This window comes from Vidua macroura, chromosome 1 (assembly GCF_024509145.1).
Source record: "Vidua macroura isolate BioBank_ID:100142 chromosome 1, ASM2450914v1, whole genome shotgun sequence".
NCBI classification, from domain to species: Eukaryota; Metazoa; Chordata; class Aves; order Passeriformes; family Viduidae; genus Vidua; species Vidua macroura.
In genome coordinates, this window is record NC_071571.1 from 41,522,499 (window position 1) to 41,535,858 (window position 13,360).

The 13,360-nt window shown below is 39.0% G+C and overlaps 1 protein-coding gene across 1 annotated transcript in view; it reads left to right on the plus strand.

The window, feature by feature from the left end:
• Positions 1-12,391, plus strand: part of GPD1L (glycerol-3-phosphate dehydrogenase 1 like) — a 39,548-nt gene extending 27,157 nt beyond the window's left edge. Inside the window, exon 8 of the mRNA XM_053986619.1 lies at positions 12,270-12,391. Coding sequence (XP_053842594.1) covers positions 12,270-12,342 — 73 coding nt within the window. The 3' untranslated portion in view covers positions 12,343-12,391. The remainder of the gene's footprint in view (positions 1-12,269) is intronic.
• Positions 12,392-13,360: the final 969 nt, after the last annotated feature.

Genomic DNA, 13,360 nt, shown 5'->3' on the forward strand with positions numbered 1-13,360 from the left:
AAGTAAAAACCCATCACAAGCGAATTAGGATGGACACCTTTGTTTTATGTATCTTCTGAAGGGGTGGTGCTTTCTCACTAAATCAGTGCAAACAGGCTGTGTCTCTCATTGTCTGACTGCAAATAACAGCCAGGCTGTACAAGAAACACGGCAGACAAGAAGTCAGCGTCCAGTGGCCTGTGCTGATAGTTCTTCATAATGCTCCCAATCTGGACTTCATTGTAAGCCTGGAGTCATATGAATGCATTGCATAGATTTCACAGCAGTGAAATGGGATAATGCTGAAATAAAATGTCCTGGAACACATGGCATGTCATATTATTAGAAAGCGTAAAACTGTTTCGTTTCTGCCTGTCTCCTGGCTGTGTGGATTTTTTCTCTTGTGATTTGCCATGAGCTGATAGAAATCTGAGCGCTAAAAGGTAACACTTCCATTTTGAATAATGGATGAGAAGAGCATCTGCCTTCAATCCCAGCATGTGCAAAGGAGAGGTGTTTGGCATTCAGGTTAAGTGAAACATGGTTCACTCTCAGTCTGTTCTAACTTGATTTTAGAGCCCTGCTTTGGGTAAGGACTTTGAGATACTCTTGATCTGTCAGTCTAATCCTGCTCTTACCGAAAATAATTCCAGAACTAGATTTTAAGAGGAGAACAATAGGGTGACACGCAGCATAATGATATCTCTGTCAGAGTTCCCCATGTCTAAATTGAATTTACTTATTTGTTATATTTACCTGTTACTTACAGTATTTGTTTTAGGTTTACTAAAGGGTAGTTGTAGGGACATTGGGAACCAGTTGTTGATTATTTCTGTAAGTTACTGTGTGAACTTCTGATTTTCTGTGTGAATTTCTGATTCACACAGTTTCTGTAAGAAACTCTGTGAATTACTGATTTTAAAACTATACTCTTCCTATAAGTTATGCTGAAGGAATCAGTGAATGATAAATAAAGTACCGCTCTGACCTGTGTGAGCAGTCCTGATTGTTTAGGTGGATGTAGCTGCCAGAGTCTGCTCAGTCTAACCCACACTGCGCTCTGAGGTTAGTGTTGCTGTTTGTTGCCACACTGTTTGTTTCCTTTTCTCACCTGGATGAGAGTCATGTAGTGTCCTTTACCCTACAGCTTTTCTTTGTGCCTGTTCCAGATTCATTCTCATCTTTGTGTAGCTGCACCTGTATGTGCTGTTTTGTAGTGACCCTTAAGAAGAGTTCTTCGTATCAGAAGGTGGATGTGTGTACATGCTCACCCATGCTCATCTACACAGATAAACCCCTACTTACTTTGCTTTGGAATGTTTGTGTGCACAAATAAGCCTTGTAAAGTGCTGGGAATTTTGTACAGGATTTTAGCAAGGCCACCAAGAGGATTAATGTTTAGCTGCCTTTGCACTAGCTAATGTGTCTATCCATTTAAAGCTGTCTGGCTGTGAAGCTAGTGCATAGATTTCTTCCAGCCTGTCCTCCGTGCCTGCGATGGCAATGAGTCAGGTTGGGTAATAGAAAACATTGCTACTGTTTCAGGGGAACAGCATCACATCCATGCTTCCAGTCCCTGAAGTTCTGAAATGCCGTGTTTGTAAAGAATAGTGCGTATGTCATGTTCAGGTGAAAGTAATAGTGACATTAATTGAATTAGTTTGCCCTTTCTTTCTCCAAATCCAGGTTTATTATAAACCAGATTCTCATCATAGAACCATACTTCAGCTCTCAGCGTGATAGATTTTTTTCTGTATGATTTGTGGTTTTGAGGACTTGGTGAGTATCTTTCAGTTTGAAGGATCAGAAAGTACAGCCTCGGGGATTTTCAGTTTGCTCTTTTGCTATTTAAAGGCTGGAGAGAGCTGGAAAGCAAGCCAAATCTGTTAGCAAGCACTGGCTGGGTTCCTGATCTACATCATTTTAAATACTAGCATTTGAAATGCAAAATCAAACACAAGCACTTGCATCACAGCTGCTCAGGACAGTGAAGCCTTTTTTTTTTTTAAACATGCAGTTCTTTTTTTGTGGTACTCACTTCCTGTATTGTTGCATTGAGAAATAAACCTACATGTATTGTGATCCATGCTTTAGGAGGCTTTAAATACTTGAAAGCAAAGTGAGCACAAACCAAGCTGCTCTGTACTGTGATTGCTGAGCAGAGCCAGCCTTGGCTGTGCTTGTGCTTTGGATTAAAGCCCAGGTTTTATAGAAGTATTTTTAGTTGTATTTTTAAACCAATTTTTTTTTTTCTAATTCCTACTTACTATGCAGATTTTCAGTGGAATGTGACAGAGATGCTTTGGATATTTTGTTGTTTCTGGGCTTTTATAAAATTTAATGTAGATGTTATCAACATAATTTTCTTCAAGCTTCAAGCTAGGTGGTAATTGCAGCAGTGCTTGGTTGTGCCAGTCTTCCCTTGTCTTTGTTTAGTCTTACTCTCCTGTTTTCTTTATCTGCATTTTTTCAGACTGTAGGCTACTATAGATAAGGAATACCTTTCATTACTCCCAGAGCTTTAACCAGCATGGAAAAAGAGGATCAGCATGCTGCCATGTGCATTTAGCCTTGTCTTACATTTGATGCCCAGCAGGAAGGTTAAGTGGAATAAAGTCTTCCAAGCTTCCATACTCTTGGGTTTAATCCTTATGCTACTGCCATCTTTATTCATATATTGACTGCTTTAAAATAGCAGAAGCTGGAGTTGTTTCTTAGTGGTGTTTCCTGGTGCAGTTGCTCAGTCTGCTTTAAGTCTCTAGAGTAAGTGATGACACCAAGATCTTGGTTGCTAAGTAATGATCTTTAACCCATTACTGCTTAAGCTTTGTAACAAAAGCTGCTTATGTTGCTTCTAATGTATTCCTGCTCTGGAGCCAGAGTATCCTACACTTAGGTGTAATCTACCTAGTTACTATACTCACATAATTTTTCCCCCTCAGAAATTTTATCACCATTATGAACATTATTCACAGATGCATTAAAAAACTGGTAATTCAGCTCCTTGAAACCATTTGACAGAGGAATGTGCAGTTTCCAGGTATGACAATTTCCAGGTGTGGCTTTTCTTCCAAAATACAATGTGGTTGCCTTGACAAGGCTGGGTAAGGCTAGAGCAGCAGAGGTGTTTGCTAGCAGGTACAATTAGCTTTCGGAAAGCAATCTGATTAGAGTGGAATGGGGTTGCACTGCAAACCCTACAGGTAAATTGTTTTAAGTGTTACCTTGTATCTACTATGTGTGGAGAAGAGAGGGAACAGAATGCAAAGTACTGCATTTGTTGGAACATAAGGAACGAGCCTAAGTCAGTTTTAACCAGTGCAAGAGATGGTAATACAAGAACAAGCCCCGTAATACAGAAAGAGTGAAGACAAAGCTGTTAAGAGTTGATTGAAGCCCCTTTTGGCCTGTCAGTCTGTACCAGGCATGGCTTCATGGTAACAGCTTAGTGCACAGCATTCCTTTCAAAACTAAAACCTGGAAAATGTCTCCTCAGAGAACTTAGCAGTTGCTGAAGTAGAAGAGAGATTTCATAAGCACACTTGGTGTTATCAAAATGCATAGAGATAAAACCATTGCTGTTGAAGTTTGCTTTCCATTCCATGTATTGTTTCTACAAGCAAGAAATGGAAGACTATGATCAGAAAAATATGCTGTTCATGCATTATAGACAACTTATAGTTCACTCACTTGCTCTGGGATCATGAGAGTTCATGAAAATGTGATGATGGTTATGAGAAAGGCTAGCAAGAAAAATATTTGCAACTTCTTCAAGGTTGCACATTCTGTATTTTACAAATGAGAAGTAATCAGAAGTGTTGGTTACCTCTCATCAGGTTGTGATTTTTCTTAGAGCTAAGCTAAGCAGAATAGCAGGATTAGGACTGACTAAGTAGTCAGAGATAAGCCGTCAAAGCAAAGCTCCTCAAAATGCTCTTCCTGAATTTCTGAGGGAATTATCTTCCTTCTCTTTTGCAATTGCAGATTCTGAGCTAGAATTGGGAGCCCTAGGTAATGGTAAGGTAGCCATAACCCTGGCTATTAACATTTTTATGTAATCTTAAAACCAAATAAGTATAATGCTGCTAGCAGCTCTGCCCTGTTGTCACCGGAGGTTAAATTAAAATAATTGAGCAAGAACACTCCAGGGACACTCCTGACACCAGATGTGATTTTATTCATCTAATATAGGTGGGCTGGAAATCTTCCTAGTGTCATTCCATCTGAGAGCTTGCGTGTTGTACCCCAGCTGTCTTCCCTAGCACAAAGCCAGCATCACTGTTTTGGGTTGTTTTTATTTTTTGTTTTTTGGGTTTTTTTTGTGTGTGTGTGTGGTTTTTTGTTTGGGTTTTTTTGTTTGTTTTTTTGTTTTTTTTAATTGCTACAGTAATCAATCCTAAAGTGAAGAGTAGTGGATGTGGTTACGTGACTTTTGAAGAGGCATGAGTGTGAAATGGCCATGTTTAGCTAGAACCTGTCATGTCAGCATGTGGGCTGGATCAGGAGAGCATTCAAGGAACAGTGAGCAAATATTGGAAGGTTTGAACATCTCTGTTCTTGTAATGTTTGGACAGAAAGTAGAGGCCCAGAGTGCATGGACAGACAGATTTTAGGAAACAGAATGGGAATATCTGAGAAGCTCAGCTCAAGGTACCTTGTGTTAATTACTGAGTTAGACTAGACTGATTTAAAAATCATTATGTTTTAATGACTGGGAGCTCAGCACCAGGTAACCAGGCTTCACATGAGTCCTCCTTGAATGCATCACTAAAAATTAGAATGTGGTTTATTGTTACAGAAGTCATATGGTGAATGATCAAGGAATCTAAACTATTCAAGGCAGCCTGCTTGAGTCAGGAAAAAAGCATTTCAACTGAACTGTTAGAAGGCAGTTCCTCAGATTGCTGACCTTACTGGACATACCTTAAGGAACCAGTGACATCATTCCCTGGGACTGCTTGCTTCTACTACCTACTTTTGTGTGTTAAATTCACATAATTCCTTTAAAAAAGGAATTGTATGCACAGACAACACTTGAGCAGGAAAAATGTTTAATTTTCAAGTCTGTTTTCAGTTCTGAAGTATTAGTCTTATCATATGATTTATCTCTATTCAATGCAGTTTTCTTGGGTATACGTATTTCCAAGTATTTGTGTAGCTAGACAGCTTTGGAAAGATTATTTTGCTTTCAAAGGAATTATCTGTTTTGAGATGATTAGTAAAATATCTTGAAATCCAGTAGGCAAATCTCAAGAAATAGCTGATCTTAAGTTTAATATGGATTTAGAGTGTTTGGGGTTGGTGGTGATTTGGGTTGGCATTTTTTTTTATGTGCTGCCTTTGAATTAACACAACTTACTGCATCTGCTTTAGTCCAGTATTCTTGACTGATTTTAATGAATTGGTGACTTTTTTTGGAACAACTTAAGTCAGGGGATTCACTACCACACACACAGGGTAAAGGTAGTTTCTCTGTGTAGTACACATGTGTAGTACACTCTGTGTAGAAACTCTTATGGAGAGTCTATGCCTCTCTTTGTCACTTATTTAAAAAAAATATTTTCAATCACATTAATGAATAACTGGGAAATAGTTGTTCCTTTTTCAAGGCAGGGATCCACAGACAGCAAGTACACGGGGGTGTAGTCCTTCAAGTCCTGCCTCTTCTTCACTTTCCCAAATTCAGAGGTGGACTTGAACTGTATCACTCACACTCAGATGAGGGAGACTGAGGATCTACAAACCCTCTGTTCCCCTCTCCTAGAGAGGGCCCTGTTCATGGCTCCCTTTCTGAGCTTTTGTAAAAACACTGTGGAATACTCATCCTTGTAGTAGAGGTGTCTTCACCAGCTTTTTTTTTCCTTTTCTATGTGGTTTTTTTTTTTTCTTATCACTGGTTGCCTTACACTGGGTTGCTTTATATATTGGAGTATTTTTGCAGTCCGGAGGATGCCACCTATAAATCAGCTGCTGGTTAGATACATATCTTGATACATACCCATTGAGGTATCCCAGTGTTGTTCATTGCTATTGATGAAGATAATTTGTTAAATCCTGCATTTCAGCACTGATGAACTGATGTAATCCACTTACTCATATTTCCCTTATTTGTGAGTTACATGAAGAAAACCTTCACTAGTAATTTCAGACAGCCCATAAAAGAAGTAGTCTAGTACAAGAAGGATGCTTGCATGCAAGAAATCATAGAATCATTTAGTTTGGACAAGACCTCTAAGATCATTGAGTCCACCTGTTAACCCAGCACTGCCATCTTCACAACATAACTGTGCCCCCAAGTGCCATACCCACATTTTTTTTTGAATGCTTCCAAGGTATCAAAGTAATACCTGGTTTAAATATATCATTGCTAACTTCAATATTTTTCATTGCACTGCCTGCTGGAACAATGAATCATGAAATGATGACTTCCCTGATTACTCCTTCACTGAAATAGCAATCATAGCATCACTTAAAAAGAAAGCCCAGGAGTCTGATGCATGACCTTCATTTGCACACACTGATACAGCTTGTTTCCTGGGCCTCTGATTGAATCCTTGTGAGGATGGCAAGTGAGTAATTATTTGATTGGTACATTCAGAGAATCACAGTGCTTTTGTAACATCATAGATTTGATATATTTAGTGACCACTGTTGTTTTTTTTTAATAATTGTCTGGATCTATGAGACATGCTCTTGTATGTCTCTGTGTGTGTATGTATAAATATATATAATCAGATTTCTGATGTGCTGAGAAGATAAAGGTTAAGCTATCACATCCTCATCTTCATAGTCTTAACTGATCAGTCAATTCCAGGTGAACATGACAAAGAGGACAGTTACCAGAAGATACCAAATTCTTGTAAATGCCAAGAACAGTGCAAACTGGGGATATGCGCTCTGTAGAAATATCTACATGGAATAGATTGCTCTTACAAATACCCCCCACTGCAGCCAGCACAACCAACGGAGTCTGTACTTTTCTTGATCATTAAGGTGAGCCAACATCAGTTTATAGGAAAAGAAGCTTTTTATTGTAGGGATGTATGGGGACATCTGTATAATTAAAAATCTCGCATCATAATTGTCTCATAGTTAGCATTAAGCCAGACATTTGCAAATATATGATGGACTTCATTCACCTCAATATCAGTAAATAACATCCATCACAGAGCATCCTCTACTTATTCCAAATCTAGTACTGCAAACCACAGGGTTGTGCCAGTTCACATAGTTTAAATACCAGGGATGCCCTCAGCAGAAAGACTATTTTAGCTGCACTGTGAGCTGTTAGAAAAATCCTTCCTGGTATGTTTTTCTCATAGTTCAAAGAGCTTAGATATCCTAACTCCTATCAGCTCTTCTCCAAACTCCTAAAATCCCCAAATGAAAACCTTCCTTTCTTCTAAAATTCTCTTTTCCCTCTCTGATCTAGGGAAGAAGCATTATCCATGCTCAGTAGCTAGTTAGCAGGGTGATAAATGACTTGACAGGATAAGCTTTCTCAAGACATAGCATAAATGGAATAAGCCTTTGTTCTGAGGAAATCCCAATCCCTCCAAAAGGCAGCCCATCATCCATCCCCTGAGTCCTATAGTCTCACACCATGCACTGTTCTCACGCAGCCCAAAGCCTGCAATTTTCGTAGAAAACTAAGTGAATTGAGAAATTTAACTAAATTTGTCTTTCTGATTCATTTAAAAATCCCAGCAGGTTTTACTAGGCCAGCAGAAGAAAACACACTCTATTCCCTGTTCTCTGTAAATACATGCAATCATAAGAGAAACACTTTTCTCTCTCCCCTGTTTCTTCAAACTCCTACTTCTCTTGCAAAGGATGTTTTTGGGAAGCTAGAACTGGAGGATTCATTAAGTGCCTTGCATCACTGCAGGTATTTTGTCATGCACTGATACAGGACCTACCAGTTATCAGGAGCTTTGCATGCTGGTTCTTTGCATATCTGTAAAACTAATGCTCTAAAAGCATCCGATGATTTACAGTCTTGAGCAGTATTCTGTATATCCTAAAACACTGGTGCTTGCACCTCTGTGTCCTGCTTTGAGTTGAACTTGACTGTATTTTGTACTAGGGACAATTATTTCTTTGCCTTTGTTTTGTTTCAGGGCTAAGACTGCTCTGTGAATACAAACATCAGGGTCATTTTGTTCTTTGTTGCACAGAAGTTTTTTTGGCACTTGTCTAGATGCAAAGATAAACTGCTGATTTGAAAATACCAATACTATATTGCTCAGCTGGTTGCAGATTTCAGGCCACTATGGGTGTACTGTGTCCTCTGTTAACATTTCCCTCTTCTGTTAATGGATAGATGTCAAATGTCTGTACTCCATACTAACAGAAAGGCTGTGTCAACCAGTATGAGGAGCAGTAAAACATCTGCCTGCACTTCTCTGCCTTCTCCTTCCACTGTCGTGTTCCCCAAGATTTAGGTCAGTGCCCTGCCAGGCTCAGTTCTCTTCTCCTGCGCTTCAGCCCCCTATGACTGAGCATGTTCACTCTGGCACCTCACCCCTGTCAGCTGTCACCTTTCTTTGCAGATCCTGCAGTCAGCCCACTGGCTTCTTAACTTTCTCTGGATGAGAATTTTTCCACCCTTAAACCTTGCAGTCCATCTCCATAAAATTGATTCTCCCTGTACAGCAGTTTCATTACCAGTTTTCATTGTCCAGACAGAGTGAGATTCATGAGATCCTTTATTCTGCTGCCACTCCAGGAGATGTGTCAGGCATTGGTACTGCATGTGTACTGTACAGCTGGGTGACTAGAGTGTTAACAAGGCTGACACTTTATGGAAATAATTGGAATTAATTTCTGTGGTTTCTCAAATCATTTGGGCTATCTCTTGTCATGTTCTGTGTAATAAAGACCACCAAATTTGTCAATGTAAGTCTGGTAAAGAGTACATTTCAAATAAACCTATAGCTTGGAATTATAGATTTTAAATTATGGAGAGTTTAATGTTTTATTTAATAAATCCTTCAAATAGCTAATCATGCTATGTTTAAAAAAATACATTCAAAAAGTCCCAACAACAAAACCAATTTCTTTTCAGTCTGAATCTGTCTAGTTTCAGCTTTTAGCCATAGTATTTGGTTAGGTTTTTACCTGCCATCCATGTCTTCTCTCAGTGTGTATACACACACAGCAGGCTCATAATTTGGGATAAGGGACACTTTAAGTCTCAGGCCTGTGTCATGGTGTTGTACCAACCACAACAGAACAACATAGCTGACTGTTTATTGTTTTATTTAAGCCTGCAAGCAAACTGAGTTGGCTGTGAACTCTCTCCTTAAACTTGGATGGTGCTGTGATGAAACCACGGTAGAATTATACAGTCTTTCATTAATTATCTAAAAACAAGTATGGCACTGACAATTGTTGAAGGTGGTATTTTCCGCCAGCTGTTTTGCACTGGGCTTGGGTGCTGTATAAACATTACCTGCTGCGATTTCCATAAACACTTAGGCAAGCACCACCCTTAGCAAGTAGAAAATGCACATGTCTTCAGTGGAAATGTTTATATTCTCAGTGATGTAATCACTAGTATGTGTTTGCTCCATAATAATATTTAAAGGTCTGTGGCGGACTGCTGACCCTAATGAAAGTATTTATGAGTGTGCCTCAGGGAGAGCCTGCCTGGACATGCTCAGGGGCAGAATCAGCTCCTTTCTCACACAACATGACCCCAGACACTCTTGAGTATTGGGGAGGCCTCTGATTTGCAGGTGTGAGAAGGCACAGCCACCAGCTGTGCTTGGAGCTGTGCTTGCAGGCTCGCTGGACAGCAAGAGGGCTGAGAGCAGCTGGGAAGCAGCCTGGGAAATAAAATGCAGACATGCTCTTGCAGGTGCACTACAGAGCTGAGGCCCCTAAGCATGAAAACCACAACTCCCATTCTGAGATTTGTACCTAGACTTCACACTTCTCACTACAAACTCTTTTTAATTTGAGCAGTTGTGCTCTCTGCCCTGAAGTTAAGCACATATATTCAGTGTGCAGGGACAGTGTGTTCTAAGTGCAAGTCATCTCTGAAAGAAGTATCTGTGACATAGTTGTGTTGCAGGGCTGGGAGGGATCTTTAGATTCCCAGAGCAGATAAAACAGCTGGTGAAAGCCTAATGCAAAGAAAATACACGGCTTATGTACTCTGTGCTTTCTTTTCTTAGCACAGTCTGTATCACCACACAGTTTACTTAGTGTCGTGGGTTTCAAAACTGAAAAATAAAATCTAGAAGTCAGTATGTTACTGTTCCCAGCACAGAGTTAATTATCTGTATGGCAAATATGTTGTAAGACAGCTTTCTGGCAGGTAAAATGACTGTGTATCTATCTACAGTCAGGACTTTGTCCATAGAATTTGGGTAAACTTCATGTAAAGAAAGAAATATTTGTGATAAGAGGAGTAGAGAACATATACAGCTAAACCCTGCCTTTTCCAGCATTAGGGTTGCAACGAGCATCTGTTGATAAAATCTCATGCACTGTCATTACTTTGATTGTTGTTTGTATTGGTATTGATTTTATGTTCATGAATTTTAGGTGCCCAAGCTGCAAAACAAAACAAGCCTTGTGTTCAGTAACCCCATGTACAAACAAAGATTCTCTATGGATTTGCCAAATAATGGCCATTTTGAAAATATATGCATCTCATCTATTCTCTCTCTGTTGCAGCAACATTGGAAGATCCAAGTATCTCAGTCATGAAAACCATCTTTTCTTTGTGAAATATGGACTCCTGCACAGAGGCATTTGCCTTGATTGACCATGTGCCTATGGCACATGTTACTATCAAAGTGCAAATCAAGTATTTCTGGTTTGGGTTAGTATAAATCAGCTTTTCCATATGGTTGTAAGCTGCTGAAGGGTAAAATATGTTATAAATTATTTACTTGAATACTTTTGTAGCTCAAAGCCTACACTTTGCTAATTTTGAAAAGCCATTAGAAAATTTCCAATCATTTCTTGATTTAATGCTAACTAAAAATATCTCATCCTCAGATTATTAGCACAGTAGGATGTCAAGGGTGAGAATATTTGTCCTGGACATCTGACATAAGTCCCTGCTCCTTGTGCGAGACCTGGGTTTCATGGAAAGTACAGTTCCTTTCTTGCTCTCTTCAGAATAATTTCCCTCAGCTTTCTTAGTTCATTTCTAGGTGGTTTAAATACAGTAAGTTCTTGTTTGGACTGAAACCTGCTGATAACCACTGAAAAAATTCACTCATCTTTTATATGTTAGCCTGTTTTACTTACCTAAAAACAAGTCTGAATGAGCTTGACATTTGAAAATTCTAGGATTTGGGAAGGGGGAAGGGAAGATCTATTTCAAAACCAGAAAAACAGTTCAGGAAATTCCAGTCAGCTCCACTCCTTGGACCTGTGAGTCTACTTTAATTAGCACTTCCAGCTGGCCAGATTGTTGCTAAGAACGTAGTTCTAGAGAGCTCGATCAGTAATGTTAAAAATGCCGGCACCTCAGGATTTGAGAACAAAACTAGCTTAAATGGAAGACTCTTTTAATTAGATAATGAGACATTCAGGAATAATCCCTTTACTGAGAAACCTGATAATACCTTTATCCACTATTTTGCTTTTACTAAAGCATTTACCTTCACCGAATTGCATCTTTTTTTCCCCTAATCAGAGTTTGCTTCCTTATAGCAGTTGACACACAAGAGGTTACAATTTTGACTGGTGTTTAAAAGCCTTGCCGATTCTTCCCTTGAAAGGTTAATTTAAAATAAAGAAAATGGGCCACCTTATTCTCTCTTGGTAGTTCTGTAATAAAAGGTTGATTGTTCAAGCAGCAGCATTCAATTATTCTGTTTCTGATGCTATCTACATGTAAAAACATCTAGCTAGGCTTAGCTGGTCCCTGAAGGCTTTCCAGTTCTAGCCCTCAGTGCAAGGATGCAAAACAAAAAAATTAGAGCCTCATAATTAACATTCAAAATGTCAAGTATTATGTTGTCAGGTTAAAGAATGAAATTTGCTTCCAGGAATATCAGATACAGAAAAGCTTCTGGAGTTTTCAGGGAAACTCATTCTTTGAATATGTTTGCTGGAGAAAAATAAGCTAACCGGGGAAGTCAGAGTGGCAGCCAGTGTTCAGAGAAATTGCCCACAAGTGTAGCCCTCCAGTTCTTGTTGAATTAATCATGATACTAGACTTCTACAATAGACATTGAAAGTGTACAGTATATTAATATAGCTGAAGCAGAAAACAATTGGTTCCCTGTCTGTGTTTTTATTTTACTTTTTTTTCTCCCCTGCAGGAGCTGGGATGCTCAAACAACAGATGTGCAGACCAAAAGCAATGAAATTTATTGTTCTCATTCTGATGGCTAAAGGAAAACCATCACTGACACTCAAGAGTTTAGGGTATAAATAAAGAGTTTTAGAATTATGCATGAACACTGAAACCAGTGAATAACATCCTGGAAACATGGTGAGAATATGCATCCAGTGTAAAATAAACCAGCCCTCAAAGGGAAAGTGATGTGAATGGCTCAAACAACTTTGAAATTAGTGTTAATTTTGATAGTGGCATGAATTTTAGTCCCACATTTCCTCACTTTTACTTACTGATCTTCTAGGTAGAAAACTGAAAAGACGGGAATCTCTCAGAGAGGAAAATTGATGCTGTTACAATGGATGCTCACAAACAGTCACAGTAGCAAAGGTAGCTCTGGCATTGGAAGGAACCTTGGCAGTGCTGAACAATCAGATAAAGCACTTTTTACTTGCAAGCCAGTTGAAGCAGGCCTCCAGACAGACCAGTGCACAGTGTTCTGTTCCTTTAAAATATCAACTCTTATATAAAAAAAAGAGATAAAACAGGAACACAAAAAAAAAACCCCATAATACTGTTAATGTCACCAAAAAAAAAAAAAAGTTACGGTTTTGCCAAAAAGTATAAAATTCCTTGTTTCATGATTAAGGAATTGTGTTCAGTGGTTTGAATGTGTGGTTTATTAATGTTTTTTTTTTTTCCTAAAAAAAAAAATATCTATATATCTTATCGTGTCAAGTGACAGGCATCATGTTCTGATGACCTGCAGTCCATGTTTGCAAAACTCTGCCACATTTCTTCTGCCATCTTAAATAAAAAAGTCACCAGTGTCTAAAACACTTATATTGAAAGGCTTCACCGAATTGCATATTTTGACCTAGCAAGAGTTTACTTCTTTTCCTAGTCAGAATGTAGAAAGCATGAAGGCTCCACAGTGGCTGAGCCAAGATACACATTCCAAGAAGCCCATGCAGCCTGTACTGAGACACACTTACACTGTGAGTGGAGGCACAATAATGCACAAGAACAGTTCCTTTGGGTAATTCATGTTTCCTGTATTTCTGGGAGAAATTC